Source organism: Balaenoptera musculus, chromosome 13, assembly GCF_009873245.2.
Source record: "Balaenoptera musculus isolate JJ_BM4_2016_0621 chromosome 13, mBalMus1.pri.v3, whole genome shotgun sequence".
Taxonomy (NCBI): Eukaryota; Metazoa; Chordata; class Mammalia; order Artiodactyla; family Balaenopteridae; genus Balaenoptera; species Balaenoptera musculus.
Genome location: NC_045797.1, coordinates 38,396,084 through 38,413,242, shown reverse-complemented (window position 1 = coordinate 38,413,242; position 17,159 = coordinate 38,396,084). Strand labels below are relative to the sequence as shown.

Here is a 17,159-nt window from a genome sequence, read left to right as displayed (position 1 = left end):
CAAGGAATGAGCCAAACCTTAGGATCAATCTGATTTCTTCTCCTCTCCCCACCATTCTCCCTCCCCAATTTAACAAGCATTATTTAGGTGCCCACTTTATTTTAAGGGGTTGGCTCTTGGACTTAAGGTAGGAAAGGTACAGTGTTTTCTGTTCTCAATGAGGTTGCTGATATGAAAATAAGCGCATCAGACTTAAAAAACTGCTCTGAGGTAACAGATAAGCGAGAGGTAAAGGATAGAATGCTGAAATGGTTTCTGCTAGAGCTTTTGGAATGGTGGAGGGGAGAAGAAATAGATGGGGGAGGCGAGGGAGCGCAAGAAGTGGCTTATGCCTTCTTGCCCTAATATCTCCCTGTTTCAGACTTTTACCAACAACTGTTTATATTGGCCTTTAAATGAGAAACTTTACTATAAACAGCTTGTCTGAAATACCCTTTGTGATACAAATATTACAGATATAAAAAACTTCAAAGGGCAACTCGATGCCAATTGCTTAATAGTTTTAATTCCATTAATAGTATTTTACCTACCAAGATTCGAAAACATTCCCAATTTCCAGCCAGTTTTCAACCCAGTGTTCCTAAAATTACCGACCATGTGGTCGGAAGAGATGAAAGACCAGGTCATCTAAAACTCATTTTCTTTACCTGAGTCTGGCATAGCTCAGTCCAAAGTTTGGGGAACAGTGCAAGATGAAGTGGCAAGCCTTCATAGGCAACTAGGACACCTAATATTTGAAAAGAAATCAGAATAGGTTATAATTATAAATTACACTACTGAGATATTAAACTCTGCAGGTACAATATTATAGCTATTTCCAGTCATAACTGCATATTTTCTATGTTTTAGAAATACATAAAATACTTAAAGGGGAAGAATTCATCTCGATGTTTTAACTAGTGAAATATTTTAGAGTGCAGTACACTTTGACTTTATTTATATCCCATACCTCATTCCCAGAAGGACCTGCAACAACTTAAACCAATTCTGCTTTTTGAGAATTAGAACTTTATCTGGGACAATGTAATAAAAGTTACTGCAAGTGGCTCCAAAGTTTTCTTGGATTAAGGTACCACTCTGCATATTTAGATCATATTACATGGAATACCTAGACTACAGTGGGGGAGCGGGGTGCATGTTCAAACAGAGGATGTGAAGAATTAGGAAACACATCATTCTTTCCTCTTTTATCTCATTTCTCCAAAGATAAAGCAAATTACCTTTATAGTAGATTTAGGTAAATTCTGCTCTAAGTCTAACAGCTTCTAGCCTTGTCCCCAGGATCTTTCAGGTGGATCATACTTAGCTGCTATATGTCAGCATCCTATTTGGAACGTCTAAGGTTTTAACCTTTCCTCTTCTTGACTATTCCAGATGTCAAGTATGTCCTTAAGAAATTTGTTCGCCTACCCTCTGCCCTTCTAGCTCTCTCAAAGCACAGAAGTTGTAATGCCACAGTCAGTTATAAGTAAATTTTCCATCCTCCAACACTCCCACCCCCCCAGGGAAAGTATAATCATGGAGGAGAAATATAATACAAGTTATCCTCTTCCAGTTAAGAAAAAAATTATGAGTAACACCTGAAGTTGGCAAACCTTTTTGGTAAATGGCCAAATAGTAATTACAGGTTTCCCCCGATTATGAAACCTTTCATAAGCTGAAACAGCATAAAGTGAAAAAGCAATTACCTTTTTCCATTAAAGCAAAAATCCTCTTTGGATTTCTTTTGGTTAGCAAAAAGAGGTACTAATGTAGGTATGTCATAAAAGTGCAGTGGCATAAAGCAAACTTTTGAAAATTGGCAGGTACCTGTATTTTAGACTTTACGGGCTGTTTAAGTCTGTTGCAATTACGCCACAGACAACACCAAATGAATGGGTGTGGCTGTCTTTCAATAAAACATTCTTTAAGAAAACTGAAAGTTGAATCTCATGTAATATTCATGTATATCACAAAATACTCAGAATGTAGTTTTTAAAAAAAAAACATTTAAAATTATAAAAACTCTTCTTAACTTGCAGGTAGCTCATTGGTTGTACAAAAACAGGCAGCATGCAGGCTATTGTTTGCCTCTATATTAGACCATGGGTTTGGGAAAATCTTAGGGAAATCAGATCAGTCATCCAATTTCGTCATCGAAGGATACCTAGACTCTCTTTTGCAGGAAAGCCTATTTTTCTTTATTTTCCTGTCAAGATTAATTCCTTTGTAAAGACCCAAGGAAACTAATACCCTAATCTGGTTTGGATTGGAGGCATTTACCCATCATAACATCACAATACACATAAGCAAACAAGGGCATGTCATCAACACTGTTGGCTACAGGGAAGAAAGCTCCTATGTTCCCATGTCTCTGCATAATTACCCATAAAAGTAGAGCAGGGGTTGGCAATATGGCCCACAGCCCACTGCAAAAATAGTCTGCCAACCCCTGAACTAGGGGCTGCCCTGACATAAACCCTCTCATGTGAAAGCAGGCTTCATACTACAATTTAAGATCCTCTAGACTTTATCCACCACCACCCCTGACATAATCCTCAAAGTAAAACAATCTTTATGCCTATTTTCCACAACTACTAAAAAGCTAGCACTACCACAACAAACAAAACAACACTGAGGCCTTCTATGATCTCAAGATTGTTTTCAGGTAATACTCTGATTCAAATATCTTTATTTTACAAGTGAAGAACAAAATAAACATACTAATATCTATTGTGCTAGGTACGTCAGATAATCACATTTAATTTTCTCATCAAATTTGGAAGGCCTTATGTTTTCCTCATTTAGCCCCCTTTTTTGGATGAGGAAATTAGGCTCAGAGAGATCACATAATCTGCTATTTCATCCCAAAAGCCAGTGAGTGATACAGTTGTATCTACCCCAGATTTATCTGATTCTAAAGCCCATAATCTTTTCAATAATCAGTGTTTCCCCAAACTTTAGTCATTTCATATATCATTTTCATGACTGTTTTCATATCTGTCCTTCACCTGTACTGTTTACTTGATACTGTTCTTTAGATTGACTCAGAGAGGCTAATACTACATTAGCCTTGTCTTCGGCAGCATAACATCCAGGAAAATCATGCATCTGATGTACGAGTTATTTATTTTTGTAATAAGTAAGATCTATTCACATTTATTAACATGAAAATTATTTTCCCTGGGCCATCTTGTACACTACACTCTGGAAAACACTGTGCCACCCATGGTGAGCTAAAGACACCTCTTTCACAGTCCTACCTATTCCCTATCTGAGCTGCACCTCCTTTAGAAGGAAGGCCATCCCTTCAGAGTAGAAGTTTCAGTTTCTTTCCAGCATTTTCACAAAGCACTGAGGATAAGGAGTATGTTGGCTCTGTTGACTTAAGGTAGAGGCCAGTGCCATCCTATTCCACACACTCCTCCAATACCTTCTGGGGTGTCTCACTTACTGGGTGCAAAGCACAGGGAGATGCAATCACCAGCATTTGCAGGCACAATTCCAAGCCTTACCTCAGTAAACAGAATGAGCAGGCCTAAAACATCCTGGCTCCTATATCACTTATCTTTCTTCATCCTGTGACTTCAGGCATCCTTAACAATAGGGTCCTTACCCCACCCTGTTCCCATCCATGAAGGAACTAATAAGCAATAATGAAAAGCTGTTCCAAACATATGGTTTCCTCAATAGAAGCACCTTATACTGTAGAAGCTGCTGGGTGTGTTTCTGAAAGAAAAATCTTTTAAAAACTGTTTTTGTAGGTAAAATGGTAATTCAGATGATTGCTGTGAGGATGAAATATTTCGTATGTATATTTACTTGTTAGGGTTTCTCCTATTTGAATTGTGTTATGATTCTTTGTCCAGCTTTCTATAGGAGTATTTATCCCATCCAAGCATTATCCATGGGAAGTGAGAGCTTCGGCCTTAGAATATCACATCTGATTCTTCTAATTCCCCTATTTCTGACTTCATACCCACTAAGCAACCTATTGTTTATTCAGCTTCCCATGTAGGTTACTGGAAAAAAATCTGCTGGCCCTACCATGTAACATTCAGATCCCTGTGCCAGTTCTTCTTTGTAAATTAACAAACTGGTAACCAACCCCTAAATTATACGTATGTCTATTAAAGCTAATTACCATGTATCACCTAGGATAAATGGATTTGCCCTTGGTGGATGGGTAAAAGCTGGTTTCCTATCTGTACTGAATGATTGGCAGTTGTTTGAAGTATATTCATCCTAAGAAGCCTTTTGGGAAACAGCTAACCAGTTGTTTCTCCAATCAGTACCACCTTGATATCACAAAAAGCTGAAACATGAACAAGAGCTGTGCTTTTTATAATATGAATTTTTAATCTGTTTACTTCTATCAACTATATTAATTTAATTATAGAGATTCTGAAGATTATGGATTTTCTAGGTACATAATGTTACTTGCAAAAAAATCTTAAAAAAAATCTTTCACTTACTAATGCATTACGAAAACTTTCAAAAACTAATGTCAAAAAATAAAAAAAACCCCCAAAAACAAAGAAAAACTAATGTCAAGTAATAAAGGTGATATTCTTGTTTTGTCTCTAAAAATGAAAATTAAATGATGAAATCTAGGGATTTGTTATTTAGTTTAATTTTACTTGAACATCTTGTTAATCTGCACATGAACTATGGTACCTAAAAAATTTGGTACAATTAGGGTTTGCAGTACCAATTTTCTATGTTTTGAAAAAAAATTTTTCCCTCAAATATAAAACCAATGCATGAACATTACAAATAATTTAAATCTTCTAGATATTTAACCTAGAAAATAAATGCATCCCATAATTTTATCCTTATACAGTTAAGATTATAATCCTCCATTTTTTTTTACATGTACTGATTTTTTTCCCCTTGTTTATAAGAATGTGGTCATATTCTGTATATTTTCCAATTTGCTTTTTTCATGTGAAACAAGGTCAATTCCTATCTTTTTATTTTAAAGACTATATAATACAAATGAACTATGTTTTACTTAATTAGGCTTCTATTGATAGACATTTCAGTTGTTTCCAGTTTTACCCAATACAAACCAATTGAAAATAAACATCCTTTGTATGTTATTGTACACTTTTATGAGTAGATTTAGGGTGGATTCCTAGATCTGGTACTGCTGGGGCAAAGGGCACGAACAATATAAACTGCCTCTCCAAACTGACCCCATTATAAGATCTCCTCTTTCCCCAAACTGTGTAAGTATGCGTATCATCTAAACTTCATCTCATAGTTGGGGGGAAAAAAAAAGAGAAATAATTGTTGTTTGCTTTCTTTATTAGTAAGGATTGGCAACTTCTCATATGGTTACCAAACATTTATTTTGTGTGTGTGTGTGCGTGTGTGTGTGTGTGTGTGTGTGTATGTACTGCCTTGTTCATGTCCTTTGCTTTTTTTTATGTTCTTTACCATCTTGCTGAATCCTAAAAACTCTCTGTACATTGGTACTACTAGCCATTTATCTGTTAAGAATGCAAATATTTTCCCCATTAGCTGTATGTATTTTAATTCAATTTATGGCATTTTCAACATGCAGTACGTTCAATTTTTATGTAGTCAAAAATTTTAATTTATTTTATTGTTTCTGGGTTTCGTGTCCTGCTTAACACAGTCCTTCAAATCTCAAGGTGGTATCCATATGATCCTATGTTTTTTCTTTAATATTTCTAGGATTTTATTTTTCACAATTAAATATTTAATCCTCCTAGGATGTATTTTGGTCTAAGGAGCAAAGAAGATATTACTTTTGCTTTTCCTTTCCCAGACAGCTAGCCAATTATCTCAATACTACCCATTTTCCACTACTCTGATATGTCACCTTTGTTATCTGTCAAATCCTTGTGTATCCTTATGTTTGTTTTGGGGCTGTTTTTCCACTGTTTTACTTATGTGCTTCCATATCTGCATCGTGTGGTTTTAATCATTAGAGTCTACAGTCATTCCCTGGGTATTCATGGGGGATTGGTTCCAGGAGCCCCTGATGCTGAATATCCTTATATAAAATGGTAATACAATGACTGTAGTGGAAATTTCAATCCACAGTTGGTCCTCCGAGAATATGGAGGACATTTACATAAGAAAGGGAGAAAATAAACCAATACTTGCTGTTTTTATGCAAAAAAGTAAATAAAGTTGATGGTGGGCATGTCTGTGAGTGAAACAGTGATGTATGTATACCTTTTTGATATTGCTTTGAATTGTGAACTGTGTATTAAATACCAAAAAAATTTTTTAAAAATTACTGTTATCTTTAGTAAGTATTCTGGAAATCAATAGTGCCAGTGATCTGGCACTATTCTTCTTTTTCAGAATTTTTCTGGCTAAAAATTGGCTCTTTTTAAATATCAAAATACTGCGGTCTCAGACACACTAGTATTTCACAAGGCAGTCAGTAGCTTTGTTCACATTCCCTAAATTCTCTTCCCACTTTTTCTCTGTCTCCCCTAACCCTATGCCTGACTGTCCTCACTTCAGGAGCACTTCAACGCTCCCTTTACTATTTAGGACCTGCAACTCTATCCCCTGTAATTCTAATCTATAATTGTTGTGTAATTCCTTTTTATCCCCCTAACAAATCTTAAAATCTACTCAGTTACCCATGTAAGAATTACCATAAAGACCTTTCATCAAATCTGGAATGGCTTGCAATCCAATACAGGTCTTGAGACAATTCTACCTATAGTCACGATATTCTGGCCCTTGGACCACCTAGCCTTAAGACTCAAATGATTAAGGACATAACCAGTTTAAACTTACCCTTTCCTCTCTTGTTGCCAAATATAATTTCTTGAAGAAACTATACAAATTAAAACTCCCTATCAACTCTCTGCTTCCCATCACAGTCGTTAATGTGGGCTTTGCTTTCTCAAGCTCTTTCCTAGTGGCCTCTCCTTGGAAACAGTCATTTCAGCTAGAAGAGGGAGTTACTTTCAAACACTGGGACATAATTTTGCCATTTGTAAGAAGCATAAGCACTGCTTTTAGGTCTTTGTTTTACTTCATATCTAAAATAATGTCCAATTTTCTACATTAACTAAGATATAGCCATGAAAAAATTTTTTTCCTGCTCAATTTTTTAAGGTTTTGGTTTATATCTAAAGCTGTCCTATGCAATACAGTAGCCACCAGCCACATCTGGCTATTTAAAATTAATTTGGTTAAAATAAAAAATTCACTTCCTTAATCACATTTCAAGCTCTCAACACTCACATATGGCCAGTGGCTATCATACTGTGGATGGTGATGCAGCTGGAGAATATTTCCATCCTGGTAGAAAGCTCTAAAGAATAGTGCTTATGTAGAGAACCAAACACCACGAGCCAGCACAACTGTGCTTCCTGAGTATAAGTGACGAGAGCATAAAATATTATGGAAGTTGATTCAGCTAATATGGATGGCTAAGTGTGTTTCCTTTCTTTCCCTCCTCCTCCTCCTCCCCATGTTTAATTTCCCCAAAACTAGGTATTTGTGTTGATGAGGAAGACAGTCCCACACAGGGTAGAACATTCATTACTTGGTCAGAGCTGTTCAAGTAGATAAAATAGCTCCTCACGTAACTTTTGGTATAAGTCATATGAACACAATTACTAAGAACTTTTCTTAAGGTCAGCATCTTTATAAGTCTTCCTTCTTATCTGGGAGCAAGGCTGTGTTACTAGATCTCCTGGATATTTCCCCACACTTGACCATTGCCACTGCTAGGTTTTAGCTTTTTACCAAGTGCCACAACCCAATTATATAATCATGAAATGGCCGATCTGAACATATCCTCACCCGCCCACCCCCCAATCTTCAGCCACATATATATGAAACTAGCTAATGATAACCGGTGGAAGGAACACCCTTTCAAATCTGAAGACACTCTAATCACTTACCAATAAGATGGTTTTTCTGAAGAGGAATTATCCCTGACAGTTGTTACCACTTCATTCTTCTTGGATAACAAAACCTAAGGTATGTTCACATCTTTCGCCCTATCTATAGTGGACCAAAACCTTTTCCACAGGAAGGAAGGGGTTGTGATTGAGAAGGAGCACAAGGGGGAACTTCTAGGATACGGTAATATTGTATTTCTTGACCTGGGTGGTGGTTCCATGAGTATTTCACTTCCCATGCTCTGAAACAAAACTATAGTACACTGGAGAGGATCCTGGGCCATCCCTAAAGACAACAGATTCAGAGGGCACACAGAGCCTGAGAACTCTGGAGGTCCTGAGATAAGGGACATCTGGAGGGCTACTTATCTTCTAAAGACTCATCAGCTGGAAAAAGTCACCCAAAGGGAACAGTCCTCTAAGAGCTCTCAGGCACATCCTCAGAGAGACAATATTACATAAAAATAATTCAAGGTTTCCCCCCCTTCATAATTCACTGATTGTTTTTTCTATTTCTCATATCTTCCTTTTCAAATTTCCCTTCTCACTCACCCCTCTATTTTATGAGACTTACCTCCTAATTTACTCATATATGCACCTCTGCTTCACCCTGGCAAGTCCACTCGGCTTGCTCCCGGTGTTGCCAGCTGGCACTACTGATCTCATCTTACCCTCAGATCAGGGCTGGGGAAGTCCATCTCTAAGCCTGCCTCCCTAAGCAGAGCAGTTTTTGGTTTTTGTTTTTAAATTCTGCTGGGCAGATGGAGGAGGACTTCGGCTTCTACGTACAAAAGTGATCAGCCCTACTCCACACTGCTTTGTAAGCCAGCTGAAACTCTGGGAAGAACTATTCAATGGAAACCAGTAAGTTGGTGTTTATTAATAAACATAAAAATGTTCCCGAGAGTAATTAATATTTTTAAACATTCACTTTAAAAAAGAAAAAAAAGGATTGGCTCATTTTTTTCCTCCCCTTCCTGAATGGCTAGGGGCTTATAATAATTCAGTGGAATTTACTGCTCATCTTTTATACTTACTCAGCTTAACTAATGTTTCAGTAAATTTTTCACAGTTGATTGCAACTCGGCATAATAGATGGATGAATTGATGATAAGAAAAGAAGTAGTCTAGCAGCATACGATCATAAACGTCATCTTTGCCCTGAAGGTTAAAGATGATAAAATGGTTGCACTTAAATTGTATAATAAATTAAAGAGCATATTTTGTGCAAACGTAATAAGTTTAACTAAAAAGCTGATTAAATATTTAAATTCTATAAGAACCTAGTTTTAAATTCCAAGTTTCTGTTAATGTTATTAAGATCTTAATTGTCACAAGTTTATTTTCAGTGTGCAAATGCCTTCAATTAAAATTACCCCTTATTTCTATATACTTTACTAAAGTAAAATTACTGTAGGATTTTAAAATGTGACACTTGAGCTCTATAGACATATCATCAAGAAGAGCGAATTAAATTTGATTTTTGAAATAGAGTCCAAATAATTTCTGTAATGGTTACTACAGTGTTAATTATTTTAAATATTTTATCTTATAAGAACTTCTTAAATGTAGTTAAGATCTAAAGACAGCGGGCAAGGGAGAATGTGAATAAAGTGGGGTGAGGAAAGATAAAGTGGAAAAATTGTTTAGAAAAGTGTTGTAACTGAGATAAATTATCCTGTGTCAATGTACCTTCTATAATTTAGAATTAGCATTATTTTAGAGTTAAGTATTAGAGAACAAGAATTAGGCTACAAATGATGATAAATCTATCAATCAGTGATAATTAGGCTTAGGTCAAAGGATTATAATTAGAGGGCAGTAAAAGAAGTCATTGATTATATGGCGAAATATAAACAATAGTAAGTACCTAACTTGACCTTTCAGATTTAGATATATGACCCATTTATAATTTAGCCTAGTGACAAATACTAATGAGACTGTTAGGATATTTTTTGAGGGGGAAAAAAACTTACTACTTGTGCTTATTGTTGATTTGGCAAATATTCAACCAACATTTCAGAGCAGGAAAAAGTCCAAATGAGTCTAATCTTCTTAGGATCCACAAAATGATCATTTAAGTCTTATATACTCATAACTGCCAGAGGGGAATTTCAAATTACTGTGTACTAGAAAAACATGGTTTTCCTGGCATCCCAACATACCTTACTGGTTTCCACCATTGTGGGCAAGAGGCACATATTGAGTTCAGGGCGCGGAGGCCGAATATTGCTTTTCCCTCCTATTAGCTTGATATTTTCTCGACAAGGGAAATAAGGTCCAAGAGACACTAAGACATTAAAAGTGTACAATAAGAATAAATGGAAAAAATAAATCTCCATGTTTCAGTGTGCAGAAAGATTAAATGCCAACCATGTTCAGTACCGTGCTAGATGAATACATACTTGGTATATTACTGTGATGGTAAGTACAATGGTTGTGTTGTAGAAATGGAACCAGAGTATGAAGAAAGTCATGGGGACTCAAAAGCACAAGTTCCTTGAGGACATCTGAAAATGAAAACACAATTTGGGTATTAAAAAACTGGAGTATGTTACCTGCTACTTTCAAACTCACAAATCCTATCGGGGTGACTGACTACAGTGTGGCAGCTAAAAAGTTTTAGAGTCTAAAACTGTTTTAGCACTTAACTCTGGGAGAAATTCTGTCTGATGCTTAATCAAATCTGGATCAGCAGAGTTACTAAACAACAATAGGGCATCATTTAGAAACCAAAGTTTAAAACTATTAAGAGAAGCATCATGGAGAAGTACACTGAGGGAAATATTTAATGCATACTGATTATGTATCTTCATAAAATCAATCAAAGCACCTTGTAAATCTAAGGTTCAAAATTCTTTGGATCTGAGAATCCTTCATCTACTTTCAATGTTTCATGATGCTAGCTGGACTGATTCTCATCCTGTAATTACATAGGAGTAAAGCTCATGATGACAGGCTACTGGCGGAGTTTCTGGCAATTAGAGGTTACTGCTATGCACCCCTCCCCTCTTTTTTTTTTTTTTTGGCCACACTGCACAGCCTGTGGGATCTTGGTTCCCTGACCAGGGACCGAACCCGTGCCCCCTGCAGTGGAAGCACAGAGTCTTAACCACTAGACTGCCACGGAAGTCCTACACCCTTCCCCTCTTAATGGAGAAGTGTAGGCCTGTAATTCCACAGAACATCAGGCCAACACCTGCCAAGACTGACTGCTTCTACGTGACAGTTATACATGTCATTTTGAGAAATTGTAAATAAGTAGCTATAGTCTCTAAAGATTATTTAAATGGCTTCTAAGGCAGTAAAAAATTCAATATGAATTTAAAACAAGGGGACCCTTTAACAGACACAAATTATCATTATAAATATGCAATCAGTAAAAATATAAAATACTCAGGAGTCTAAGAACAGCTACTAGGAAGTATCTTCAGGCAAAAGAACTCACAGGGAAATAATCACCCCCACCTCTTTACAACGTCAGTTCTAATCTGTAAACATCTGCATGATTCTACCTTGTTTAAATAGGAACAGAAGACTTCAGAGCTGTAAGAGATCTAGAGATAACCTTAGGTCAGCAAGCCCATATATAAAGTGACCTGCCGGGCTTCCCTGGTGGCGCAGTGGTTGAGAATCTGCCTGCCAATGCAGGGGACATGGGTTCGAGCCCTGGTCTGGGAAGATCACACATGCCGCGGAGCAACTGGGCCCGTGAGCCACGACTACTGAGCCTGCGCGTCTGTAGCCTGTGCTCCGCAACGGGAGAGGCCGCGACAGTGAGAGGCCCGCGCACCGCGAGGAAGAGTGGCCCCCGCTCGCCGCAACAAGAGAAAGCCCTCGCACAGAAACGAAGACCCAACACAGCCATAAATAAATAAATAAATAAATAAATTTAAAGTGACCTGCCTATAATGACATACTTAATTATTGATATGTTAAGAAACAGAACTCGATTTTCTTAGGATCTGCTGGCCAGTGTAAGTCACACATAAGAAGTACAAATGTCTTCCAAACTATAGAACTAACATTACATCTTAACATATACACAAACAATCCCACAAAAATGTTCTTCCACTAGGTTTTTACACAGCTATATGTTCCAAGTAACTTACCTATACAGGCATTTCTAAGTTCTGGAGGGCTATAGGAATTAAGAAGAGTTAACAGTTTATGGGCAAATTCAATTCGCTCCTGCCACTGGATTAATGCTTGTTTCACATCTGCAAACACAAAAGCATACGTAAATATGCCATTTGAGATCAAACTTCGTCACAATTATTTTGTTGTAAACTACAGAATGCTTACACTAAGAAATCCAAATTAATTACATAAACATCTTTGGTGAAAGCTAAGTGATTATTTTCATGAGATGGCTACTATTGTTAAACCTGCTGTATTTCTTAAAAGCACATATTTTAAGTGATGATATGCCCCATTTTCTAGGCATTTATATGCATTTCAAAGTTCACACTACTTTATAGGGACACAAGAGATGTCTGTTTTATAGTTATTTCTCTTGAAAATAAATGATTTAACCTAAGCCATGGAAGTTTCCAGCCGGAGGAACTTCACAAATACTCATGTTGTTACTGTGCTTAGAAATATTTTCCAATCTCCTAAATCTTGACACTTATAGCATGCTTGCCCATTTTTCAGGCAGAGATAAAGAAAATAGACAAGAACATTCCAGTTTTACATCAGGAGGTCATGATAAACATTTTCCTAATGGTTAGCTAACATCAGCCCCGTTTTCCGTACATAAATTAGAGAAGAAGACAAATTCTCTGAGGCATGTGGTTTAAAAGTCTTACTTCACTCTTTAATTGTTAAACTAACAAAAATAAGAAGTAGGATTAATCAAACCTTTTCTCTGAAGATATGGGCGAGTAGACTTCAAAACTGAAAGGAATATTGACAGAAGTTCTACTAAGTCTCCAGTCACGTGGCAAGCTGTGGCTTCATGATACATCATGTGCAGTGTGTTGAAAGACTACAAGTGATTTAAAAAAATGAAAAACTTCATTTCACTTTTACTTTATTGAGCCACAAAATGGTACTGCTCATCCTCTATGACAGATGTTTTCAGACTAAGACTATGTGTGTGCATATCTGCACAAAGCAAATGTATCTGCTTTCTATCTACAAGTCAAATTCTCCCATTCAGCTCTTTTAAAATACAAAATAGTCCTCACTTTCACAGTGTGATATTTTGTGCTTACATTGTACTTTGAAGGAATAATTTGTTTAATCTGATTTTTTTTTTTTTTTTTTTGGTTACTGTTTGCTCTAAGTACGTATCTCTAAGACTGCAAGCTTTAGAGATTACAAAGCAGCAGCAGCAACAACAGGAAGACTGGGGAGAATAGGTGACTGCTTTAACTAACTTTCCAGGGTTTCTATGAAAGACGGTGGTGAAACAGCTGTCAGTCATACTCAAAATAGTAGGTCTGAAAGAGGTAAAAGAACTCCAAAAGGTAGGAATTCCTTTAATCATATTGGCTTGTTAAATCTTTTGATTCCTTTAACGGTACTAGCTTAATGAAATCCTTAGTTTTTTCCTATTTCATTTTACACCAATGCATCTTCTTTCTAATCCTCTCAAATCAGTCCCCCATAGCCTATGTACTGTTCGCAATTCACAGCTGAAAATTCATAACCTAGAATCTGTGGCAGTACGTAATCTGAACAATGTACTTGTGTGGCATTTAACCTGTAAGCTGTGAGGACAGGAACCATGTCTGTCTTGTTCACTGCTGTATCCCCAGTGCCTAGCACAATGCCTGGCACAGAGTAGACATTCAAACATCTGTTGAATGAAAGAATGAAATTCTTACTACTCCTCTTCACATACTTTTGTTTTAGCCAAACAGAAATATTTGGTATTTGTCGAATACAACCAATACCTTCTTGCCTTTGTGCTGATTAAGTCATTTATCTAAATGTTTTCCCACTTATCTCTGCAAGTACAAATTCTTCAAAGTGCAGTTTCACATGTTGTATTTCCTATTCTATAATACCATTAACTGAAAAAACTATCCTACCTCTTAATTTTCATGGTGCCCTTGGCATGTACTTTCATCTTACCTCCATTATTAGACTAAAGGGTACTATGCACCTCTGTGGACTTAAAATCATCTCACAGTTGTGGATGTTCAATAATCATGGGAAAAATTAACAGCTGATTGTAACCACCTGTAACAATCTCACTAGCTTCCTCTGATGAGGAACTGTGTCAAATAAGCACACTCTTGAGAAATTATATGTGTCCTCAATTAAATCCTACAGATTTCATCCATTTCTAGTCTTACAAATGAATTTAATAAAACTAGTCTATTTCAAGCATTCTAAGTACAAACTGAGGGGAAAAGTATGTAATTACTATGGAAAAAGAAAATAGCACCCCAAAACTGTGACCTAATTCTTCTTGGAATGTAAATTAGCATTTACTGATCTGCATATTTAAAATCCAGACACCTGTAAAACAGTTTACAATAAACTTTAAATATCCACAAAACAAGAAGTTTGGGTGAGAACATTAAATTGAAATAAATCTATAGTAAAACGCAATAAAGTATTTACCTCAGTCATCAGGATCAACCCTCGATTAAATACAACAAGAAGTCTGTCTTCATCAGATTCTAATAGTATTCTGAAGGCACTAGAAAATACAGAGTCCAGTTTGAGAACTCTGAATCTGAACAGAACACTTAGGTGATAAAAAAAACAGAAGTAAATTGTCATTTAGGTTCTCTACTTTCTTACCTACAAAAAAGAGACAGCTACATCTAGTTCTTAGTAATATAATAAAAGATAATATTAAATAAGAAACTCTCAATGCAACTTAGAGAAAAGGTATGTCTACTAGTATTACACTGGTCAACTCTTATTAATTATCCACAATGGTGGAAGAGAGGTGCGACAGGAATATTTTTAAAGTTTCAGTAGAAACAATGTTTCTTTTTATAATGGGTTTATCTTCTACATTATGTTAAGTTCCAGATAACAATAAAATACACTTGGTATTATTGAAGCACTCATCAGCTAGTTACTGGGAAGAACAACAGGAGGGGAAAAAACCCCCCAAAACATATGTTGGCCTTGAAAATAATCTACATAATAATCATCCAAAAGTAGCTGCATTACTCTTGTTAATCGACTTTATTTCATTATTAGGTACTGGAAACTGCTATTATACAGTACAACTGGAAATCCTTCTACTTTAATGAGATGTTTTCTTTCATTTTTTAAAAAAATAATCAAGAAAGCTCCAAATCTTCTTTTGAAAATAAGCTTTAAGCAGTAAACCTTGGGAAAACAGTGTTTCAAAATTAATGCCAAAATTTTAAAAGAGTTCCTTTAAAGAGTCCTGGCAAAAGCACAGTTAATTTCATTTTGTATACTAATAAAGAATCAAATTTTAAAGTTTTCTGAAGAAGATCATCTTAAATAACCTTATCTTGGGTTGATTAGCTTAAGATACTGAAGTGTTCAAGAAAGTGTTGCCAAAAAATGTGTGCCTAATAAAAGACATCAGCCCCAAGTCTTAGATTTAATATACGGAAATTAACCTAGACTTAATTTCTACAGTTAAAGGAAATTAAGTGTAATTTGTAGCAGTTCCTTTATAGTCATTCAATAACTTCTGTAGCTCTGAACAATTAACTGTAAAGATCATATTTTGGTATTTTGGCGAATTCCTATAGTTGAAAAAGATAGATAGATCTGGGCTAACTAAAATGAGAAACATATTAACAGTGAAACTTATCCAAAGATGGAGTAAGCTATTTCTGGAGACCTCTAGAACTGAACTGTCCAAACATAAGTTAGAATGAATTGCCACAGAGAGCAGGATTTAAGCTTTAGGTGGAAGATGGTACCTTAAGGTTCCTTCCAACCCTAAAATTCTATGATTCTGATAAAACACACATAGATAATCCAAAACCAAATCAAAATAAAAACTATTCAAAAGTAGCTAATTAACTCTCAAAATATAAATTCCTCCAACGTGTCTAAAGGTTTAAATGCTTTCCCAATAACCCTAAAGAAGTGGTAAACTTTCAGTTATAAACAATTTAAATTATTCCTCTTTAAATGTCAAGATGATGGTCCCCCCCCCATCCCTTCACTTGTAAAAACAAAACAAAGAAAAAACACCAGAAAGTATCTTTTTTACCTTATTAAAGTAGTCCAGCAGGAGCGGCCGTCTAAGCAACGTAAGTAACAACTTATGGTTGTTTTCTTAAACTGTTTAATATCTTCCAATTCTTCTTCTCTCATATCTGGCCTCTGAGCTATGAACAGCTGCATCAGGTTAAATAGTTCTTCTACTGCCTGAAAAGGGCAAATAAATAAGCATTATGATGATCTATCTGCTTCTCATTTCTAAGTGTTATGCTCATTAGCCAGTTCTTAAAATTACACAAATTAAGTTAGATTGCAGTACCATCCAAGAATAGTTATAAAATTAGCAGTGGATTCTATTTTTAAAATGTAATACATTATTCACTAAAAGAAAATAATCTTAAAATAGAATTTCCAGATTAAAAACTACAAGTAAATTCAACTTGTTCAACTTTAGTCTTAAAACTGTTTAAATTACTAGTATTATAATGTCAAATGTATGCTCCAGAGATGGTATGCCCTTCCTTTGCCCCCCCCTTTTCTATAGTAAATGAGAAATTATTACTTTGTCACAAAGATTTTACACCCCTCAATTACACCTGAATTAATACTGTTTTTGAGAAAACCCTTTGTGCCAACATTTGGAATGATCTTTCTAGACTGACAGATGATCCAGCTCAAGATGGATGAAATGTGGGAACTAATATTTTAGTAAAATCACTAGCTGTGGTTTTATAAACTCATTTACTCATGGGCATGTTAGGAAAGGGCTGTTCTTCTAATACATACTTATCAAAGACTGGAAACCCCCAACCTTCATATTTTTCCTGGCAAAAATTGATTTAAGCACCATTTTCACGAAAAATCTCTAACTGATAAGTTCTAAAATAAAGATGTTACATTTCATTGATGCCTAACAACATTAGGGGATAAATATCCTAACTCACCCAGCACTCATCAAAGGTATATTTAACTTACAGACGTCATGTTTAGTAACTAAATCGGAGATTATTTATGTGAATGCGATAGAGAAAAATCCACTGAATCTTAATAAATTCTGTCCTAACTCCTTCTAAGTTCGGCAGACTCTCATTCTCCTTCCGTATTCTTATAACCTTGGCTTTGAACCTCTTTTGGTACTTAATATACTCA

At 35.9% G+C, this 17,159-nt stretch overlaps 1 protein-coding gene across 7 annotated transcripts in view; it reads right to left on the bottom strand.

Annotated features, from left to right (window-relative positions):
* Positions 1-17,159, bottom strand: part of USP34 (ubiquitin specific peptidase 34) — a 236,854-nt gene that overhangs the window by 4,597 nt on the left and 215,098 nt on the right. For 4 of the 7 annotated variants that reach the window (XM_036873004.1, XM_036872997.1, XM_036873000.1 and 1 more), the window contains 8 exons: positions 16,060-16,217; positions 14,466-14,592; positions 12,750-12,876; positions 11,999-12,106; positions 10,292-10,396; positions 10,052-10,176; positions 8,924-9,047; positions 648-727 (listed from right to left, as the gene is read on the bottom strand). In XM_036873004.1, the coding sequence (XP_036728899.1) occupies positions 648-727; positions 8,924-9,047; positions 10,052-10,176; positions 10,292-10,396; positions 11,999-12,106; positions 12,750-12,876; positions 14,466-14,592; positions 16,060-16,217 (954 nt within the window). The remainder of the gene's footprint in view (positions 1-647; positions 728-8,923; positions 9,048-10,051; positions 10,177-10,291; positions 10,397-11,998; positions 12,107-12,749; positions 12,877-14,465; positions 14,593-16,059; positions 16,218-17,159) is intronic. The other 3 variants (XM_036872999.1, XM_036873001.1, XM_036873003.1) reach the window with 3 other exon arrangements.